At 42.6% G+C, this 13,854-nt stretch overlaps 1 protein-coding gene across 1 annotated transcript in view; it reads left to right on the top strand.

Annotated features, from left to right (window-relative positions):
- The window catches only part of ENTPD7 (ectonucleoside triphosphate diphosphohydrolase 7), a 121,389-nt gene that overhangs the window by 27,507 nt on the left and 80,028 nt on the right, over positions 1-13,854 (top strand). Inside the window, exon 5 of the mRNA XM_078643547.1 lies at positions 4,331-4,481. Within this exon, the coding sequence (XP_078499673.1) occupies positions 4,331-4,481 (151 nt within the window). The remainder of the gene's footprint in view (positions 1-4,330; positions 4,482-13,854) is intronic.

Genomic DNA, 13,854 nt, shown 5'->3' with positions numbered 1-13,854 from the left:
CATCAAATATAGTCTTTCCCAATGAACGAATTTGGCTATAAGCCTCTAAAATGTACTTGTGACCATAAGCAATACAGAGAGACTATATTGAGCATAAGGTTTCGCACAAGACAACCATCCAATTATAAATATGTACAGAATTACAGTTGGAAAAATAATTTGCCAATCCTTTTTTGGGGGCCTAATAAGAATTTTAACATTACAAATATTACCCCTCCAGGTTTTGTCAGATTGGATAAACAACACCACAATCCTTTCCTGTTGTATCCCAGGGAATTATCAACATGTGGGTGTTGCCAAAACTCCCCTCTGCCAGACTTCTTAAAAAACCTTTTTCAGTTAATTACATGAGGTCAGATAAAGCTGCACCGTTAAGCCAGATCTAAAAAGTGATGGGTGGGTTAACTTAGTTAATTTCAACCTCTGGCAGTTACTCCTGGCCACAGTCCAGTCCATCGTTTGTTACTGCCCTTCATGCTACCCCAGGCAGGAACCATCCATGTGCAAATCAACTTCTGCAGGGATGGGATCTTCCCATGAGGAGCAGGGACAGTACTGGTTTGGATAAGGAGTACCTCTGTCTAGAGGGGCCCAGAGGGCGAATTGTTTTATATTCGAATGCTAATCAGTGGTTCCAGTCATATGGACTATTTGAAAGCATTCTTTGAATCACCTTTTGTGTAACAGTTTCTCAAATAACAGAGCCCCAGATTCTTTCACTCAACGCACAGCTGTGCCTTCTGTTTCCATTTGCTGGAATCCATGAAGATATTGCAACCTTTCCTCAACAGGACAAATATTGGTCTTCAAGAGCTGAGAGCCAAGAGATGAAATGCCTTTGAAGCGTATGCTTAAATACAAATGAATGCTTACTATGTGGTCTGAGAGGGAAGCCGTGTTCTGTGTTGCACAGGAGATGAGTAGAGTTGAGGCATAGGATGCATGGCTCTTCCCACTGGGAAGTTTCACACATACTATTCTACCACCGAGTGCCATCTGAGTTTAGCTACTGCTGCGCACCATGTGTAAACAGCCGCTAAATGTAGTTTTTAAGGAATGGATGGCTCCCCTCCCAGGCGCTCGAGCCGCATTTGATTGTTCATAACGGTATGTAAGCAGTGTGCAAAGAGGAGCACGTTGGTCTGCGCCAAGTATAGCGACTGTGAGGTCGCTGTACAGACAAATGGAGGGATAGGCAGGTGGGAGCGAAGACCGGGAAAGAAGAGGGCGTGAAATTAGGAACTAACACAAACAGGAAAGCTGGAGGGCTGTGATTGAGCCACAAGGAGTGGACAAACACCATAGTGAAAGAGGAAGGGAGTGCAAAGGAGTGAGAGGTAAACTACACCCCATGCTTGTAATGCCAAAAACGCACTGGAAGCCGAAGGATACACCCATACAGCCAATAGCATTAGGGTACAAGAGCAATAATATTCTGGGTTAAGCCCAGATGTGATCGACAAAGTCTCAAGCCAATCATGAAATAGATGGGTGAAAAAAAACAACAAACACAGTAGTTGAAAGGGGTGGACCGGAAGCCCACTCTAAGTGTATTGCGAACAGAAGGTCTGTTTGACAGGCGTACTCTCCAATCTGAAAAATTTGCCTTCCACACATCTCATACACATGCAGCTATTTACAGGGGCCTAATGTGTTTTGGGAACTTCTTTCCAGAACACTGCTAAGAAATGGGTTTTGTAGACCTTCTGGCGCTAAGGTTTTAGTCAATATGCCAACCTGAGACAGAAAACGAGATTGACTTTAACCGCCATGCAACCCACTGAGCCTTAGCGGGTAACCATCTGTTTCAGATTTCACAAAATTTATTTCCTCATAGAGGACAACGAGATGCGTTCAGTAGGCGGCAGACCCCCATAGTACAAAGAAAGAAATAAACGAGTCTAGAATGTAGTGATGGGCAGATTTTACAGAGTCATCATAAGGAGAAACTCAAAACTGAAGCGAAGTTTCGAGGCTCACTCAAGAACCGAAGATATGCACCTTCTAGGAATCTTTGGTGGGGGCGGTGGGACTGGATAGGTATGCAGCAAACTTGCAAGGAAGAAGTTCATAAGATATAGGGGGGTAATAACCGCTGATTGGGACGGGAGCAGATGGAAAGGGGGAACCTATCCCTGAACTTAGGTTTCTGTCCCATAGAGACCTACAATCTGTGCACACCACTAAGCTTTCCTGCTCTGCATTCATAAAGTACCTTATTGGAGCCTTTGAAGTGCTGCCATGGTGAAGAAGCTGTTCTGCTAAATTCATTTTTAAAGACGGGTGTTTGTCTTTCGAAATGCTAATCGAAGAAGTGTAAACACCTGTGATGCAGAACAGCCTCGAAGCAGCAGGAGAGCAGCCTCAAAGCATTCACTGCAGACCAGAGTCCAATCTGCCACATACCTCTGCGAACCCTCCGAGAACAAGAAAGGGAAATGTGGCAGTTCTGAGACATTAGTATGCTTTGGAAGTTGGGACACACATTCACCATTCTAGTGTTAGCCATCAGAGACACACCAGGGACTTAAACCTTATAACTAAATGAGAGCCATTGAGTTTGGACTGTGATGGTTCGAATTTTCAAAACCTGACCGGGCTGTGTATTTTCACTGCTGAAAAGCCTTTAGTATCTAAACTGCGACCTGGATCAAAATTGACAGCGGGCAAGGATGGAGCTGATGGACAGTCTGCACAGCGGGGCTGTTTTGAGAACCTTACGTGGTCCTCCCAGGGACACCAGAAGACCAGTTTCAGTCAAAAATGGAAAACCTGTTTCTGTCCTTAAGCAAAGGTCAAATTGAGGGAAACTCTAGTAGGAGGTTCTAAGGAGAGACAAATGACCGTTAATGCCAGGTACAGAGAGATGAGAGTTAAGGTGCCCCCACTGTATCCACGCAGGCTGGAGGGGCACAGAGCAGAGCTGTCCACATTACGCTACCAGTCTCTTTCTGGAGTGCCTTCCTCCAACCTAGTAACAAGGTGATCCAGTCCGAGCCTTGGTGATGTAACGCTAACTACTGGCTGAAGCGTGTATGGGGCATGTGCAAATACTTGTTCTTTGACTTATGAAATGATCAGTGTGTGCATTACTGGGGAGGAGGGTGTGCAGACCCTTCTGTACCCCTTTGACACCTGTAGAAATGTTTGTAGCTCCTCAGACAGAAAACGCAAGACCTGCACAAATCTCATTCTTCATGTTATTTTTACATCTTGCAAAAATTTACATTTTATCAAGTAGCTTCAGATGCAGGTATTCAGAAATCCATGACCTGTAACATTTCTTCCAAATGTTTACTAATACGCCATGGTTTACATTCAGTCTGGTCACTCATTTTGTCCCCATTTCCAAATTGCTGTTAAATATTCAGATTCCAATACAAACCTCACGACAACCATTAACTAAAGCAAAGAAAAATTCCTAAAACTTCCAACTACATAACTTAATACAATGAAAGCATATAAGATGGTGCTATAAGCAAAGATTGTTAACTCGAGTTCAGTTTCCTAGTTCAGAATATATACTTTCAAAGAGCAGATTTGATCATATTGTGAACAATGTTTAATTTGAAATTACTGCATAATTTTTTTTAATTTTCATACACCAAATATTTGTGCACGTAAATGTGGAACTACGCAAACCTCAAATGACATGGGTAGTAGCAGAACAGTAATTGCTATTTGTTTTTAATAGTTAATGTTAACAGTTTTGCCGTTTCTTAAGTCTGTAAATAACATTAAAAGCAGTTCAATGATGGTACTCCTTAATTCAGTAAAACCTTAGTTTGCCTTTATGGAATTGAGGCGAGTGACCTGTGGGGCACACATCGTGGTCCACATCCATCTCTTTACTATGCGAGACCGGTTACAAGGTGTTGTTGTTTTTGTTTTTTTATTAATTTTGAAAACCGGTACTTTAGCAAGCTCACTGAAGCTGTTTATTTAGCTTTTAAGCCGCTATAAACAGTTACAAGTCATTTTGACGATTCTTTGCTACGCCCACCATCTAATTTCTCTGACGCGCTGTGTTGATGATCACTTTGCTATTTCAGTACAACTTTCTAAACCCAGTTGTTATGTTTCTTGTGAATGGGCACAGGTATTGGTTGGAGTGGACAACCTCGCCAGACTGTTTTTAAATTGTATTTTAAAACTGGGCGAATGAAAAATCTGCATTAAAAAAGAAAAAGGTTTTATCCCTGTACCTGTTTTTTACTCCCCATTGCCATCCTCAAAGGTGACTTACCACTTTGCCTGGTTTGTTGGCACACACAGAATACTCTGTATTGTGTGGGCCTAAGTTACAATAACTGTCTGCTCTTTCTCCCAGGTATCTCCACCATGGCCTTGACACCGGAGAAAGCGAGTGATTACATGGAGCCCCTCTTGAGCTTTGCAGCAGGATATGTTCCAGCGAGTAAGCACAAGGAAACTCCGCTGTATATCCTCTGCACAGCAGGCATGCGGTTCCTCCCTGAGAGGTGAGCAACAGCCCAGAAAAACCTCTTTGAATGACTTGTGCAGAAACTTCACATGCAGTGAGTGGTAAATGTCTCCTGAAATCCAAAAGCATCAGTGCAAGCCAAGCAAAGTTGTCCATGTTGAACCGCAAGTCCATTTTATTGTTCGTCCAACATTGCGCTTCCTTGCTGTATACTTATAGCAAGGACATTTTCTTAGAGCGCTGTAATGTCTTGTGTTGTATCTATAGCTGGATCTACACGGCTGGTAAGACCCAACCTGATTCTTTTGTTTCACAGACGTTTTATGTGCAGAGGACATTGTTCTGATGGTCTATAGTTCCAATAAATAAAACTGCTTCCTCAAGTTGTAGACATTGTCAACTTGCTCGCAACTCTGGCACTTAAGGGAAATTAAACCCACCAAAGTGAGTTTATTTGCTTGAATACTAACGACATTTCTCTGCACAAGCTCCACAGATGAGCTATGAACCTTCTAAAGACTCATGTTTGATATCTGTCCATCGCCTGCTTGTCAGAGCGGTGTGCCCCTTTGTTTGGTACCAGAAACCGTCATTGCCCCAGCAGATTAAAAACCCGAGTCTTGGTACATTTTAGTACCAGTTGTTGCGACAACTATCAAGGTCACGTATATGGCTTTTAAAAAAAGTAACATGCATCTGGTCCTTTTACTTTATTCTTGGAGTTAACTCTTTAAAATCACTGGTGTTTCTTCTACTTCTAAACACGAATAACAAAAACAAGCAATATCCTCTTCTGCACACTTTAACATAAACATTTTCCATAGGGCATGTGAAGTTTGACAACATCAGTTTTGACATTCTCTCACTTATGATATAATTGTGTGCTCCTGGCTTAGGGTAAGTCCCTGACTCTGATCTTCCATTTTCAGTCATGTGCTGCTGAATGTTTAACCCTTCTCTGAGACCTGCTCCTCGATCACCATACATTTATCCCCAATGCAGATCGTTAATGATGTGGTGATGCAGATCTTACAAACTCTCGTCAAAAAGAAACTTTTCTTGATCTGTCTGCCCTTGCAACTACTCCAGATGCATATTTCTGTAGGATAAACTAGCCCTGAGAGTTTGTTTGCACGTAGCCTAGCTTTAATGTTCCCTAATACTGCTGTACTTTGTGGATCAGAAAGATGGATGCCCATAAGGCCCCTAATGGACCAGCCTATCCTATATATAAGACTTTGTTAGAACTGATAAACAATCATATTATTAAACCTGTTCAAGTACCTTTTCTCTAACAAGTCTTCGCGTTTCTTAATTTTTTTTATATCACTTTCTTGTAGAACTCACACCCACCATCCATTAAGTATGGGTTATTCTCTTCAGAAACTTTAATTTCATTCCAAGACCATTAGCAAGTAGCATGTCCTAATAATTTTATAAAACCCAAAGAATGTTTTGATGCAAATCGAAGTTCAAGCAACAAGACCTTCAAAAACTGCAGAAACGCGGAGTAAAGCTGTTGGTGCCCAGCACATTGCAAACAAGTGTACAAACTAATGCTAGAAAACCAATGTAAATTGTTCAGAGTAAACTCTTGGAAATCTTACATTACATACTTGTATTCTATGTTGAAAAGTAAATAAAATCCCCTTGTTGCCATCGTCTTGCAGCCTACCGCCAAATCCTGATGTTATGAGCTCCATCAGCGTTTTCAGTTCCACAGTGAAGATCGCTATGTTACAGCAGATCCTGATTTAAACACTTCTGCTATGAATGAGACGTTAAAGACTGGTTGTAAGAATAACCCTAGAACCTTTTATATTTTCTCTAAGGAAGTCAAACATACCTATAGTAAAAATGTAACCCACTTTTGGTCAGTCACACCCTCGCTTTGGGGATCTACGGCAGCAGGGGCTACTGGGTCACAACTGTGGTGGTTGGGGTTATTAGGCTGTTGTGTCCTGAGGCCTTTCCTACTATGCCTCTGCAAACGGTGCCAGGGACACCCTTTCCACACTTGACTTGCAGGACACCGAAGGGGAGCAGTCGAAAGCTTCTCAAGGATGTAGTAGGGGGAGGGTACTGTGCAGAGACCAAGAACTCAACAGTCCACCAGAGGCACAATAACATACAGTCCAGTCTAGGGAACACACAGTCCAGTCCAGTCCAGTGCTGGCCTTACAAAAAACATAAGTACTTTATTAGCACAGCAAAACAAAATGCTACACACTGGAAAAAATTGAAAGGTTATACAGCACTAAGGGCGAAAACGATTTTTTTCAGTTCCAAGTTACCTAACAGGGCAGGGGAAAACTTGGGACTAGAATTGGTTCAGATGAGTTTGCTGGTTGGTTTATGCAGTTAAGAGCTAAATGCGAGGACCCATAAGTCAGGTCAGTTTGTATCTTGCAATAGAGTTTGTATTGTTACTCATTACTACAGTACAGTTTGTATCCTACTCGTTACACCTCACAGTTTGCAGCTTTAGCACAAAACCAAGTATCTCAACATGGCCTCGTGTTTTACTTGCCTGTGCCAATTCAGGTCATCTCTGCGCTGCACCCTTCACACTCACAAGGGTGGCGCCTTTGTCTGAACGGTTGCAGCAGCGGTCGTGCCTCTTGGTTCTCGTGGTTTATGAAAATAATCCAGCATCCCTGGTTCGGCGATGGCCTGTCTTCAGCAGTTGATTTAGGTCCCCAGGCTGTTTGAGTCAGGAGATTATTTGCTGTGGCTGTGATGAAGTCTTTACAGCATGTCAGCAGCTGCAGCACCGGTCCTCTTGGCCATGGCTGTCATGCTGACACCAGACATGGATCACAGAACTCTTTGAGTATTCTGTGGAGCACCCGCTTCTTTGGTCAAGAAGAACGTGGGACCAGAACAAAGTGGGATGGCTGGTTTGGTTTGGAACCCACATTTATACTCTTTTTTTTTTCAGACAGGAAAGTTTGACTTACTGTCTGAAGTCCTGAAACCAGACTCTTTTGAGGTGTTTACCTTTCAAGTGTAATTTTCTGGCTACGTAGATACAGCCTTTGTGCAAGGTAATGGCTCTCACAGTTGGTAGGATTGATCCGGCTCTCAGGCAGGAGTATCCCAAAACATTAGCACAATGAAGCGTGAACTCTGAACCTGGCTGTCCTCAACCTTCTTTAACCATAAGTCTGGGAGGTTAAAAAGGGCACACCCTGCCTGGAAGCTTCAACACTTTTAACAACAGAGTCTGCTGTCTTGCCTGCCCCACTCCACTACCAACCAGCAAATGGCACTACTCCGAACTAATCCACAATCCACTGCTAAAAGGTTGTGATATAATTTCAAAGAGTAGTCTTTTCTCCATAGCTCCAGGAATGCAGGCAATTCCCTTCCACTGTCCGGGGAAGCAGGATTGTGCTAAGTCAAACCAGGGGCTATACAGAATGCTTTCCACTGGTCACAGGCATCTTGCTATCCTCCACTCCATATGTAGACATACTTGACATATGTGTCGGATGTCCGAGCGAGCGTCGATATGTTACATCTAAGTGGAACTTTTTACATGAGTGGAACCATTGGACCTCGCTTACAGGAGAAAGGTCTACTTAGCATTATCAATCCACAAAAATAAGGTATGCTCCCACATCCCCTACATGGCAACAAGCTAGGACCTGGACAGTAGTCCCATTTCAGTCAAGAAGGTCACCAGGTTCTTGTCCTTGGAATCTCAATGGATGGGGCTAGGCCTCAGCACACTCTAGATGGGGTGTCAGCTGGGCAACCGAAGACCAGGGTACTGGTTTAACATGCAGTCTGGCCATTCTGGGCAGGAGTATACTATAAAGGGGATATTTCCATCCAGTCCAGTAGATGCTCATTCTGGTTTTTAATAGCATATAGTGTCACAGCCTCTCTCTCTCTCTCTCCTGTTGCCTCTTCCCATCAATCCTACAACCTCAGAACTCTGCAAACTTCCCTCTCCATGGCCAATCAGAAAGCCTCTCATCTTACTCTACCCCTATTCTCTTGAAGAATCAAAGGAATATTACCGTATGTATCTAGGTGTACATTTAAAAACATAAATCACTTGGCGTGGGATAGTCTGCTTTGGCAACTGAAACTACACTTGTAGACATGAAAAAATGTCTTCCGTCTGCATTACTATGGCTAGTAATTAGTGTTGGTCCTTTCTGGCTGCAATTTGGCCTTTAACAACCTAAAGCATGTCATCTTTATAATCCTTCTGGTTGGCTGTAGCGAAGATGCTGAGCTCTCAGAGCAGTGACTGGAACTGCTTTCATCATTTCTTTCTAACTGTTTAGCAGCCGTGGGTGTTGAGTTAAAAAGTCAGATTGTGTTCCTTCCTGGTTGACTTAACAGTCAGTATCTTCACTATTACTTTGTGTAAGTGCATCTTCCTCCTCAATATATTTTGATTGCTTACTGTGGGATTTCATTCTTATGAAGATGATATTCTGTTATTTATTTATTTGAAAAGTTTTATAAAGCGTGAATAAGACCCAAACGGGTATCAAAGCGCTGTACAGAAATGGGAAAACGAGTTGGTTCGCCAAAGTTACTGGATTTCTGCACATAATGTATTAGTTGTCTTTCATTCACATCGAAGAAACAATTAACTGACTTCAGTTGTTGAAAAGACTGACATCCTCTTTTCATGCAATTTAAAGTCAATAACATTTACATCACTTACAAAGCAGCATTGTTTTTAGATATACAATGCTAACATTTTTGAATAAATACCTGTTCGAATTAATCATTCTAGTTGTTTTTCAAAAGAATGGGACAAGATCCGCGCTTTCTCTGCTGGCAGCATTCTGTGTGTTGCTTTCATAATCAGTAAGCTGAGCATTGTGCAGACGTTTTCAAGAATCAACACTGCCATCTACTGTTCTGTTTTGCTTTTAGGAAAGGGGAAAGTTAATATTCTATTTTTTTAGTACAGTAGATTTTTATTGTTAACCAGAAAACAGTTTATTTATTTATTTATACAATTTATAGAGCGCGCAAATACCCGTTGGTGTCTCGGCGCTATGGACAACGAGCGAGAACCAGAGACAATAGGATATTAGCTGAAGAGCCATGTTTTTGTCATTTTTCTGAAAGCCAGTAGAGTCGGGCTAGCTTTGATGTGGATTGGAAGAGAATTCCACAGCTTGGCCGTGGCGACAGTGAATCGCTTGTCACCCCACGAGGCTGTCTTTGTACGGGGGCCCCTTAGCAGGTTTGCTGTGGATGAGCGTAAGGCCCGGTTAGGGATGTAGGCACCTAGGGCCTCATTCAAGAACAATGGTCCAGAGTTGTGCGAAGCTTTATATGCAATGCAGAGGGCCTTGAACTTGATGCGTTTTTTATCGGGAGCCAATGATACTGTCGGAGTATGTGTGAAATGGATTTGTATTTGGGGGTTCCTGACAGGATTCTGGCCGCTGAATTCTGTACCAGCTGTAATTTATTGAGGACTTTACTACAATGGTCTCCTCATAAATGCACAGAGCAATCAATGGTGGACATGACTAAGGTGCTTATTAGTGTCTTTCCAGCACTGAGAGGTAGAAAAGGTAGGAGCTTTTTTTATCATTCTTAATTTATGGAATGAGAATGAGACCACGGAGTTAGCATGAGGAACGAAGGTCAGCCTGTCATCAAATATGATGCCCAAGTTTCTGACCTTGGTTACCGGAAGTGGAGGGGGACCCAATAAGGACGGCCACCTGGAGGAGGTCCAGCTTGGCAGCAGTTTGCCAAATGTCATTACCTCTGTTTTCTCAGAGTTGAGTTTTAGGTAATTGTTGGCCATCCAAGTACTGATGGCCAACATGCCTTTCTGGAAGTTGGCTGCTACTTCCCCATCATCATCATGCACCGCAAGCACCAATTGTGTGTCATCAGCGTAAGACGTGATACCCATCCCGTGTGCTTTGATAACTTTGGCCAAGTCTGACACATAGATATTAAATAGTGTCGGACTCAGTGAAGATCCTTGCGGTACGCTGCACGGGAGTGCAAAATTGTGGAGAGTTGAAAGTGCCAAGACTCACTGATTGAGTGCGATTGGTAAGTAAGGAGGTCAGAAGGGCTCTGGCTGTGTGCCTGATACCTATATTTGTGACACGGTCGATCAGGATAGCATGGCTATGGGTCTATAATTCTTAGTGTCATTAGGGTTAAGATTGTGTTTTTTAACAGAGGTTTGATGATTGTTTTTTCCAAATTCGTGGATATATGCCTGTCCTAAACATCGCGTTGCAGATGTTAGAGAGGCTTGGTGCTATGAGCTCAGCGGTAGGTCTTAGAATGGCTTGTGGGGAGGGGTCAGTGGCAGATCCTGATTTAATGATGGAGATTAGATTTGTGATCTGGTCTGGTGATGTGCTGTCAAATTCTAAGAAGGAATGAGAGGGTTCAGGGATGCCATGATTCGAGGGCTGACCAGCTATCTTAGGTTGAGAGGAAAATTTGGTATAGATGTCATTGACCTTTTTAAAGAAATAGCTGGCAAGTGAGTCACATAGAGCCTGTGAAGGGGCTGAGGTGAGATTCGATGTTTGTCCTGATAATTTAGCTACTACCTGGTATAGTTGTTTGTTCGAGTCTTGCGCAGATTCTGTTTGTCCAATATAATATTTACTTTTCTCCTGTACAATGAGCAATTCATATTTAATGAGTGCGTCTTTATAGCGGATTTTTGCATTATTATTATAGTCTTTCCGCCAATGTCTCTCAAGATTTCTACATAATTGCTTCTGTAATCTGAGGGCCTCTGAAAACCAGGGAGCAGAAGGGATGCGTCTATTTTTGGAGGCTTTTTTTAGTAGAGCCAGAGAGTTAAATGCCTTGTGCAACGATTTCGAGTAATTTGATGAGGCAAAATTAGGGTCTGGTGAAGGATCTGGTTGCATAGAGAGCAAATACGATTTAAGAAGCTGTGGATCTATGCTATTCCATGCCTTAAAGAAAGCCGGTGTGTGTGAGGTAGAATTTCCTATAACTTTGTTGTTAAGTTGGATATTAAATATGACCGCACAATGGTCTGTCCAGACCAATGGTAGGATGCTCTTCACGGAGATAGATTGGCAATTGGAGAACAGGCCATCTAGTGTGTGACCAGCGAAAGCATGGGGCTTGTTACCAATTGCGTGAGGCCTGCTGTCTCCAGTTCTGAGAGCAGCGGGCTGGTATCGTTGTCCGAACAGATTTTAAGGTGGAAATTAAAATAGCCTAAAATAGTGGAGGTAGATTCGCCTGCTAAGGGCTCCAGCATATTGCCCAAGGTGGAAAGAACTCAGCCCGAGAGCCTGGTGGGCGATAAAGCAGAATGCCCTTAAAGGGTTGAGATGGGGTAAGCATGATGGAGAAGTGAAGGGCTTCGCAGGTCAGCGAGGGGATAGTCTCCATCCTAGCTGTGAATTTACTGCAATAAATTATTGCTAATCCGCCTCCTCTTTTAATGGGTCTATCTTGTCTATAGGCTAGATAACCATCAGGGGTGGCAGAGCTACGGTCGATTCCGGACGAGGGGTCGGTCCAAGTTTCGGTGAGAGAGTATATCAAGATTATGGTCTTTTAGAAGATCTGAGATCTCATATTTATGCTTGGCTAGTGAACGTGCATTTATGAGCGCTGCGTTGATATTTTCCTGTTCGAAATGCATGGAGGGAATCTGAGATAGGCCAGAGTTTGGCTGGGTATCCAGTTTAAAAGCGCATTTGGGATAAATGGGGGAGGGACCGATCGGTAGCGAGCCTATCTCCATGCGAGGGCAGGTATGTGCTTTGGTTGCCGAGTGGTAGTCTTTCAGTTGGGTACTTGAATAATCTATTTTCTTGCTGGTCAGAGCTGGTGAAATAGGACCGGGGAGGGTCCTGGGCCCGGTCCAGGCGCGGACTGGCACAGACAGGCTTGCCTTTAGCGCGCCCGCTGCGTGCACGTTCGGGCATCCGTTTAAGTAGCAGTGAAGCGTAAAGACAAGTGCGCTAACTGCTGCCGGAAGTGTCTCGCCCTGAAAGTGACTCCTGAGAACGCCCTCCGCTCAACGGCACTTGCTGAGTCGGACTGGGACGTGGGAGCGATCAGATGTGGGTGAGTTAAACTGTGCAAAATACAATTAAAACCTGGCGTAGTCAAGTGCAAAGCAGATCAGTGCAAATTTCAATAATTGTTCAAACAAGAGCATTGTTGTTATCCATATGCTAATTAATTTGCTTCCCATCCTTTGCCCCATATCACTTCAAAAATAGTTATATAATTTGAATAAAGATTAAGAACTATTTTAAAGTTTCTTTCCACCCATTGCCCCATATTCCTTTTCCGACCCGAACCTAAAATGAACGATATTTGCTCTTTTAAAATTTAATAAATAATCTATTCTCATTAAATTACCCCCTTTGTCCCTATATCACTTTTAAAACTCTTCAATAGAATGGAATACAAATGAAGAACATTTTCAAATATAGAATCAAAATAACATCAGTAAAATTCTAATTTCCACCCATAAATAAGACGCAAATCTACAATGCTTTCTTTTTTTTTTTTGTAAGTGAATGTTTGAATTATTTATCAGAGTTGTTTTTCAAAAGAATATTATAGTATCTGCACTCTCTGCTGGCAACATTCTATGATATCATTCTGTCCTGTCACCTATAACTAGAACACAAACATGTAGCTACATAGTCTCAAATTTACAACGCATTGAAAAAAAATGTGATGTAAGTCTATGTGAATGCAATTGGATATAAAAAAATGCATTGCAGGTGTAAGTAAATGTAACTGATTCATTGTAAAGGTGTCATACCGATCCTTGCACATGCCACCCAAAAGCAAGATGATTTGGTTTGAAGTCCTTGGGCCCACATCTTCCAGTCTTTACAATGATAAGTTCCTCGGAACTTTCGCCGTATAGCATTGCAGTGCTCAGTAGGTAGATCCGTGTAGAACGTTTGTCTTTGATCTGCAATTCTCTCCCTGCAGCCGTCCGATACATATAAGATTTTTTTTTCTTTTTTTAAGACTCCGCACTTTTTCAAATTAATGTATACAGGCACACGTGTAACTCCGCGTACAGAGGCTGTATCTGCCGTCTAGCTTTGTGTGGGAAACTGCAGATGGGAGTCCGCTCTCTCATGACAATGAGTAATTGTGGCCTGGTTACTTCTACTTAACAACAAATTCAATAACGTTCAATACCTTAGGAAGCATCTGATCCTGGTATCCAGTTCTAGAAGTGCGCAAGAACTGGCACCCGCTTCCAGGACACATTTTGGTCCACAATGGTTGTAACCTGAGACTAGAGATAGACGACCATCAGACCATAATTGATGATGGCTGATTTTCATTTTTGGAACATTGGTATACTGAGTAGGCTAGTGCAGTCTGCACTACTAAATTGATATACTATACTGAGAATTGCCCAT

This window comes from Lissotriton helveticus, chromosome 5_1, assembly GCF_964261635.1.
Source record: "Lissotriton helveticus chromosome 5_1, aLisHel1.1, whole genome shotgun sequence".
NCBI classification, from domain to species: domain Eukaryota; kingdom Metazoa; phylum Chordata; class Amphibia; order Caudata; family Salamandridae; genus Lissotriton; species Lissotriton helveticus.
Note: the sequence above shows the minus strand (reverse complement) of the source record. Positions and strands in the feature narration are given on the sequence as shown.